The following is an 8,879-nucleotide window of genomic DNA, read 5'->3' as shown; positions in this document are numbered from 1 at the left end:
TTATATGGACATGAAATTTATCAAACTAAATTACTGTCTCAACCTGGAAGTTGATTTTAATTAATACAAAAAAATGGCACTTAGCTAATTAGAATTTTTGATTAAATATATATAAAACATAATTAGAAAAATATTCTAATACTCTCATGCCTTTCATAAATCAGAATGTATGTACAATTTTTCAACAGCCAAACTGGTACATAACAGGCAATTTTTATAGTAAAAATGCATCTCTATAAAACTGAAAGACGTACCTAAATATTTTAAATGGCATTGCGTTTTCTTATTCTAGAGTATATATATATATATATATATATATATATATATATATATATATATATATATATATATATATATATATAACACTCATGATAATAACACTCAACCTAACACTAAACCTAACTCAGTACTATGATAGCGCACTAAAGTTGTTCTGTGCAAAGCTGGTTTCTTTATACCCTTTGATGACAAGTGGACTTTGATACCAGAGAAGGTCTTTATCAGCAGCCGGGCCTGGGAGTGAAGGGGAGTTAGCTCCCATATTCAGCACAGGACTGGCTGTCATCAGGTTCAGTATTGTTTTGCCATGATTGATGTGAGATTGTAACGGGGACCAGTGAAGGAAGCCGTTGCCGTTTTTCTTCTTCCGGTGGCTGTAAATGTAATTCAGTCTTTGGTGAGCGCAGAACCTGGGCATGTTAACGCACGGCGACGCCCCCACGGATATATCCTGCGTTGGCGAGGCCTCGGAGGATACATCCATCTCCAGGGAGCAGTGCTTCTTAAGCAGCGAAGCAACTGTGAAGTCTTTGTCCTCAATGCAGCTCGCCTCCGATCCTTCCTCCGATTTCTTGCCGGGTGCCATCTCGTTTTTATTTTCCTTCTCGCAGAGAGAACATTCCAGCAACTCGATGCCAGAGATGTCCACTTCTCCCTCCACAAAAGTCAAATCGTGACATATGGGCACCAAATATTTGCAGTGGAAGTTGAAGGACATGACTTGCCCACTCTTGGGGGAGGAGAAAGACTGTCGGGGTAAGAACCACTGGAGAGGGCATGACCTAGGGGCAGAAACTAAAAGCATCATATTTGTGGGAGAAAGAGTGCTGGACAGACAACCAAGTATGTCTTCACCAATTATCTGGGGATAAAAAAAAATAACAATTAATAGAATTTAAGGGGAGACAACACAATTTTTCCCAGCTAGTTAAAGGATATTTATTGAATCAAATTTTTTTTCCATAAAATTTATAAATTTATTTGTAGCACTTATTTCACTGTATAAAGCTTCTTGACTGCACTTTTTAAAAGAAAATCAATGTAAAACAAAATACAATACCCAGCGCATTAGGGCTTTAAATTTTGAAGTTTGTGTAAAATTGCCAAACTTAGAAAATGCTAAAAGATGGATGGAGAAGAAGACTGAGACACCTCTCACAGAAAACAATATAAGATACATAGCTCTATATGCAAGAGCCATTTTAATAATAAAGTACATGTATATTTTAAATACCATTTTTTTAGTTGTCTGTCAGTTAAGCTGCCTTCATGTATACAAAGGTAAAGATTAAATCTCATGTTATTCTCAGAATAGTGATAAACACACCAATTTGAATTTTAGTTGAATGCTAGCCTATCAGTTGACATAAATCTGTTAGCCTAGAATACCACCCCCCCTCAGATCTAAGCAAACTACATAGTACTAGTCCCAGGCTGACATATTGACAAACTGAGACAGTAATGTACATGATAATTCACAGAAAAAGTAACTTATTGGGCAATGTTTTTTTGAAAATGACTGTTTAACTTTGAGAGAGATATTTGTATTCAGGACATAATATGATAACGGGAGAATTTCAGTAGTTTTAATGTTTTATTTTAAAATAAGATTCAAGAGGTTTTCTAGGAGCTGCTGAAATTATAGGAAAGGAGAAAAATCCTTGTGTAAAGTAATAAGAAAATCAATATAGAACTAATAACTCAATACAAACTGCTAAATAGTTTTATTAGTTGGTTAATAAATTGTCTTACCTGTCGGAACAGGGTCTGTTTGCAGGTCAGCAAGGGTAGACAATCAGCATCTGGACAAGGCGGTGGGAAGTTTATAAGAAATGATTCTTTAGGGCTAAACAGTGTTCCACCTAGAATGATAACCACCTGTTGACGTATAACAAAAACAATTTTTAAGTGTGTAAAATCATATAAAAAACTTCTCAACATTCAGATACCGTGGCCTTTAAAAAAATTGTGTTTTCATTGGCGAGCTAAGTCCAAAATTGTGTCATTTTTTTTTCTAGCCTGTAAGTTCTAACCCCACTATTATGTACTGTTTTGAAATCGACTTGCTTGCATCAATTGAAAGACCTACCCTTTAAAAATTAAACAATTTAGTTCAATTACCCAAAAAATACATTTCTTTTAAAAAATGAAATAAAAGGGTAGACAACTTTACCTGCTCTATCTCTGGGCAGAGTTCAAATGCTTTTTTTAAGTTTTCAAATATCAATGTGAGATCACTGATAAGACATTTGGCTTTGCGCTCTGACTGGTTCTTGGTGAACGTACCTTGGTGGGTTTTGTGCTCCTGAGATAATGAAAAACAAATGTTTTTGTGCATGAATGAGCATAATTACATAATCCTTACCTTGCAAACATTGCAATATGATACATAACTATAAACTAAACAGTTGCAATGATTAATGATGGGGAAAGATCTCTAAATTAAAAAAGGTAAAAAAAATTTATGACATTATTTTACTGAAATAGTTCAACTCAAAAATAAGCGAGACAGCCCACTAATTTTCATAACCCTTTACCTCTCCCAACCACATACTCACAATTTAAAAATGTATCACAGCTCTAGGCCTGCTAAAAACTTAATATATTAGCATTATTAACAAACCTAGAGACTGCAAAATCATATGGTAATAAACTATAAAAAACCTATCATTATTAAAAATAATGTCAATAGAATAACCAATTTATTTTTAGGTCAATATAAAATTGTTTTGTAAGTAAAATATTGTTCGCTTTATTGATTCATAAACATATTTTTTTCCAATCTGTCCCCAAGACACATAGGGCAGATGAAGTAGAGTTCATTTGTTTTAAAGGCATCATACAGGTGGATAGTGAGTTAAGTACCCATCAGAGCTGGGTGGACTCTACTCATAGTATCCGCCGTCACCCCTATCAAACGCGCGCTTTCAACGTGTTTTGGTTGGCGACCCGTAAACACAGCGTTTTTGGAGCTAAAAAGGGCCGAAAAAGCCATTTTTTCTACATGTAGTTCGGATTTTTTTTACATTTTTAAAATGGGCCCGAAAATTACCCTTTTTAGAAATGGACATTTCGAAGAATTAGTTTAAAAAAGGGCTTTTTTGAGCTATGTTTCAATGTAAACAAAGGCCCATGTCAACACGTGTCAAACCACGTGAGAGCACCCGATCGACGATTTCGGTCACGCATGAGTGGTTTTCGTAAGTTCTGGTGAACTAAAAAATATCAGTTTCTTGACAACAAATTGGAAAACGACAATTTCGTGAAAATAACAACCCTAGAGGAATGGCTTTTTAAGATTATTAAATAATTATCGATGTATTGGCTACATGTGTTGATTCTAAAGTTGTCTATAATTGACTAGTAGGGCATGCTGAAACAACGGCCTTAGGGCGCCGTGTAGTGTGTAGTTTGGCTAAATGTAAATTAATCATCCGGACCGCAGATCGACTGCAAACTGTTAAATTGGTTGAATGTGAAAAGCATACTACTTACAAATTACTTTTGAATATTCACATCACACAAAATAATCCCAAAGAAAGCACAAAATAAAATCCTTTAGAAAAGCATCACCATGAAATTTGAAAACCAGTTTGTCAACCAGCCATCTTTGGCTCGATCTAGAGGTCATTCTTTAGCCTACACATGTGTCTTGTCAACAAATTTAGTTTCTGACGGTACACAACATTTAGATCAATATATTAATTAACAAACTAACTGAATTCCAACATTCTATCACTCTTATCCTAAAATGAAACAGAATTTGAAGCACAATGATCTAACGAATAAATCCCACTCTAAGTAGGTGTCGCAGCTTTAATCCTGGATACAACCGTAGTGTGTAGTCGTGTTGTGAGTAAACTTGCAAGAGATAAAACACCGACCAAGACCTTTCTGATGTTGTGTATGGCCCCAAAGTTAAATGCTGGGAGTAGGGGAGGGGAATTTAACACCAGAATAGTTAGATCATCAGTAGTTCACGCATACAAAGGGGGTTGAAAGTGTAACTTTATATTCAACTGGGCAAAAGGTGGAGGGTGGGGTAATTTAAACGACGGAGATATATTTCTAGTCGAAGAATACGGGGAAGTCTGCATTTCATTATTGTCATTGCTATTGAGTACAACCCTTTATTCTAGTTTAATGCACGACTAGGCTACTCATTACGAAATCTAAAAAATGTCGTTGTGCTACCACGCAAAAGTAGCCTAATATTTCTACTGAATGGGGTAGGTATTTGACTTTGTTTATTTAAATGCAGATCCCATTAGCCTAAAAATATTTGGATACACATTTTAGTTATATCATTAAGGATCAATTTTATAATACAATGCATATATTCTGGCAGTCCTTCAAGTATTAGTAGTTATTGGACTATCCATAACTCATAACTTGTATTTCAAAATGAGCAGGATGCACTCGATGTTTTAAGTGCTACATTCGGTAGCTGTTACTTTGTGCATAACAGCATCCCAATAGTTCACTGTTAATAATGCAAACTGAGCTTGACGAGACTCCAATCGCCAAGCAATCGTATGATAGACCCAGCAAGCATCACTCGTTAAATTCGACATCATGGCTATACCAGTCCCCCCTCCCCGCTTGCGCCGACAACGTCATCATAGGCCAATACCACGAGTATAACACAAACCCCTCTCCCCCTCACAGCAAGGGCCAATGTCACCCAAGGCCAATAACACGCACCACCGTGGATTTTTTTTTTCCAATGAGTATATACCCTACCCATCCGCCGCCTGACAGCATACTGCTAGTCTTTACAAACGGGGTTAAAAGTTTAACTTTTAGTTCAAGAAGGGGAGAGGGTGGTATTGAAACAACGATGTTCTTAAATATGTTTAATAGTTAGGCCTAGTACAAATACATAGTAAAAAAATTATACTTACCTACTTCTAATTCTATAGCATCATACATAATTTTATAAATTAGCAAATTAGTAAACTAATTAATTAATTAATTAAATTTAATGATAATGAAAATGAAGGGAGATAGTTTTTTTTGTTAAGGCACGCTAGCTAGGCCAATGCAAAAATTTAATTTCAGTAAAACAATATAATAGTTACATATTTGGATAGGGGCTGTCAATCTGATTACAGATCAGTTTGAATTTTCAAAATCTGACCATAAACAAAAAAGTTATGAATTTTTTTGTCATTAAAAAACAGCAGTTTTTTCAGACAACCGGGGTAGACCCTGAAAGAGGAAAAATACTGGGAGGGTATGGACCAAATTTTTAAGAGTTTTTCACTAAAAGTTGTATAAAAGCAAGCAGACTTCACCAATTGATGTCATTTTATGATATTTTGTAGTTTTTTGTATGCCGAATCCAATGATGCTATTTTAAAAAGTGTCTTTTGATTACATAACAGACTTATATCATGGATTATGTAATACCCCCCATTCTTTTTTTTTTACAACATCTGATAATCCGTGTGATAAGAAGTCATTCTTTAAATTAAACAGTGTTTTAAACCATAATATGACATTTGTATATGCTGAAGCTAATGGTGATATTTTAATTGGTCGAACATTATTACAAAACTATAAAGGTCAGGTTATGTAATTCGCACCTTTTGCTCATAATTTACCGTGTATTTATTTTAAAATCTCTTTGCTCATTGTCAGTTAACTTAAGTGAATAGCCTACTTAAAGAAAAGATAACTAATACAGTTTTAATACAAAGAGAAGGATGCTATAACAATAGTATATTTGTGATGATGTAACTTCTTAAAATATGTTATGTAATCTATGTGCAATCGTACAGGCCTACTCTATTCCAAAAATATAGGCATATCTTATTATATTTATATTTCTTGTTACTTTAAATGTCATACCATTGATACAACTTTCTTCTATAGAATTAGCCTAGTTACAAATGTGTCTTATCAGAATCAGTGTGCTTTATGACAATTTTGTAATATTTTTAAACACAAAAAAATTGCTCATTATTACTATTTTAATAACATAAACATTGGAAGAAAATTGTTTTTTTTTTAGCTTGTACAAGGTAGTGTAAGTTATAGGTCTATAACATAGATTTATTATATATGCTCAATGTTTATGCTAGTAGTAAGCTTGTGTATTTTGTAGGACTACCATAGGCCTATTACATTGGGGAAAAAAGCACGTGTTTGAGTGCTTGACTGTGTGTAGTAGATGCTAGGCATTTTTTAAGTTTCCGGAGGCGTTTATCACCATTTGCCTAGATTTAGTTCAATCAGACGTGGTTAACCAGGTTTTCTGACCAACGAATTTTATTGCCGTATTACGTAAACACGAGGCTAGATAGGCTAGTCGGCCAACCCGATGAACGTGTCAGACGAATATTATGTAATTTTAGAGACAAAAGTCTGGGAAGATTTCCTGATCTATGCCCGAGGGTTAGTAACATCAACTCCACAAAGTGAAGGGGGAGGGAGGTGGGGTATGAAACCACCGCGAGCCACTCGGGTACCGTACGGGTGTTATACAACATCAAAGGCGCCGTCACTCGGCTTGTCGCGTCACGGAGTAGTGGGGGCGGGTTGAGGCTATGGATGTTACTTACGGTGTTACATACCGTGTAGGATGGTCAGTGACTCCCCATACCCATCCCATTTTGGTCGATTTGGCAAGCTAGTAACCTCCACGTTGTTAAGGGTTTTAAAATTTTTTAGTCAACCGAAAAAAAAGAGCCCGGGGTAAAATTTAATTTATTTTTTAAAGCCATTTTTACGAAAAAGTAATGTACACAATAATGAAACGTTACGGCACGCGAATCACGTCAGCATTGTTTGGTCGGGTCGCAGCTATCCGGATTAATTTCTAAAGAAGATTAATTTTGACGAATAGTAAATACTATTACGACTTTTTTTTTGCCGTTTCAATGGTTTAAAACAAAGTTATGAAACATGCCTGTCTACTTAAATATAAAATAGCAATACCCGACGAGTCAAATACGGGAACACACGTATCTATCTTTAGAAATTGTTTATAGTCTCATCCAATCGGATCAACCGCCTAGCGTCACGTGACCACACACTCGGCTGTGCTACACGATGTGTAGATCTCGATTCAGTCGGACGGCGGCCAACGCGTTAATTTTTATTTTCGTTCCGTCTTAAAATGTATGGACGGCTTTATTATGAGGTGTTATAATACATGTCATACATTAAAATAATCGGTGGGATTTCAGGAATACAGCTCAAGGTTCAAATGTAAAATAGGTCAAATAATAGACCGGGAAACTTAGTTCAACTTTGCGGTCCGATATCTCCCGAAGTATTTAACTTATTTTGACCACGAACCTTGAGCGTTGTACGTCTACATTTAATCTGTTCGTCTGCCAAATTTGATTGTTGTAGTACGTAAACTCGATACGTCTATAAAAAAAATTGTAGCGCGTCATATTTAAAACACAGCGATTCGAAGCACAGCCGAGCGGTTCAGTCGGACAACGGTCGGCGCGTCATGTTTTGATTTTCGGTCCACTTCAAAGTCTATAGACGTCCTTATTATAGGGCCTAATATGACATATCATACATATTAATAAACGTCGAGATTTCAGGAATACAGCTCAAGGTTCAAATTAAAAATCGGTTCATTAATAGCCCAAATAACTTAGTTCAACTTTGCCGTTCGATATCTCCAAAAGTATTTAACATATTTCCCCCAAGAACCTTGAGCGTTATACGTGAACATTTAATCTATTTTTCTACCAAGTTTCACTGTTGTAGTACGAAAACTCAAAGAGTCTATAGACTCTAAGTAACACCCCTCTTTTAAAAAGGTGAAAAAGCCTCCCCCCTAATCGGCACGTCGCCGCGGGGGGTAAAAAATGCGATTAAATCGGCGATTTCTTCAACGTCTGAAATAATAAAGAAATCAAACTTATACAGTTAAAAAGGTTGTTCAATTACGAACAGAATGATGTATAACATGTTAAAATAAACACAATAAAAGCATGCATAAAACAAAGTTAAACATGCAGGGGGTAGGGAAAAGCCGATTTGTCCGATTTTCTCGGCAGCGGCATTGGCCTAGCTAAGGCACGCACACAGCACTATGCGTGCGTGGTATGTGGCCTGACCGAAAAGAGATTGTTTATATTTATATTATTGTTTTGAGTTTATATTTAACTCAATGCAACGAGCCCGCCGGTTGGTTGAGGCCACGGCTGGGGGACGATCTGTCTGGGATTCAAAGGATCGATTCTAAATATCGTCCACTAGGCCAATATATTCATAGCCTAATCTATGCTACTTAACTAGAAATTTAAATTAGTTAGGCCTACATAAATTATTCAATTTATTACTTTGGTGACTAAACTTTAGGTTATCATTGTTAGACTCAATCATCAACCTAGATCTAGATCTAGATCTACCTTTTTTTCTTGTGCAGTTGTGCTTGTAGAACACGTCTGATTGACAGGCCTTAATATTTGTGATTTAAGTTGTTCCAAAGGTAAAGGTATCTGCTGCCTTTCATATAACAAGTAATTAATTAATTCTATTACAAGGGATGCCCTTGTACTTGATAATAAGGCTCCATCGAAAACGATATCGAATGAATGTTTTTTCGAGTTACTCGAAACACCCGCCAT

The 8,879-nt window shown here is 35.8% G+C and overlaps 1 protein-coding gene across 1 annotated transcript; it reads right to left on the bottom strand.

Annotated features, from left to right (window-relative positions):
• Window positions 1-409: 409 nt before the first annotated feature.
• LOC131932463 (uncharacterized) lies at window positions 410-8,879 on the bottom strand. The gene is made up of 4 exons (XM_059289372.1): window positions 8,661-8,879; window positions 2,453-2,584; window positions 2,032-2,157; window positions 410-1,141 (listed from the first exon to the last, which is right to left on the bottom strand). Exons 1-4 carry the CDS (start codon window positions 8,877-8,879, stop codon window positions 410-412), a joined length of 1,209 nt encoding a protein of 402 aa, XP_059145355.1.

The sequence above is a fragment of the Physella acuta genome, unplaced genomic scaffold (assembly GCF_028476545.2).
Source record: "Physella acuta isolate Inbredline_101_S28 unplaced genomic scaffold, ASM2847654v3 ptg002183l, whole genome shotgun sequence".
Lineage (NCBI taxonomy): Eukaryota > Metazoa > Mollusca > Gastropoda > Physidae > Physella > Physella acuta.
Note: the sequence above shows the minus strand (reverse complement) of the source record. Positions and strands in the feature narration are given on the sequence as shown.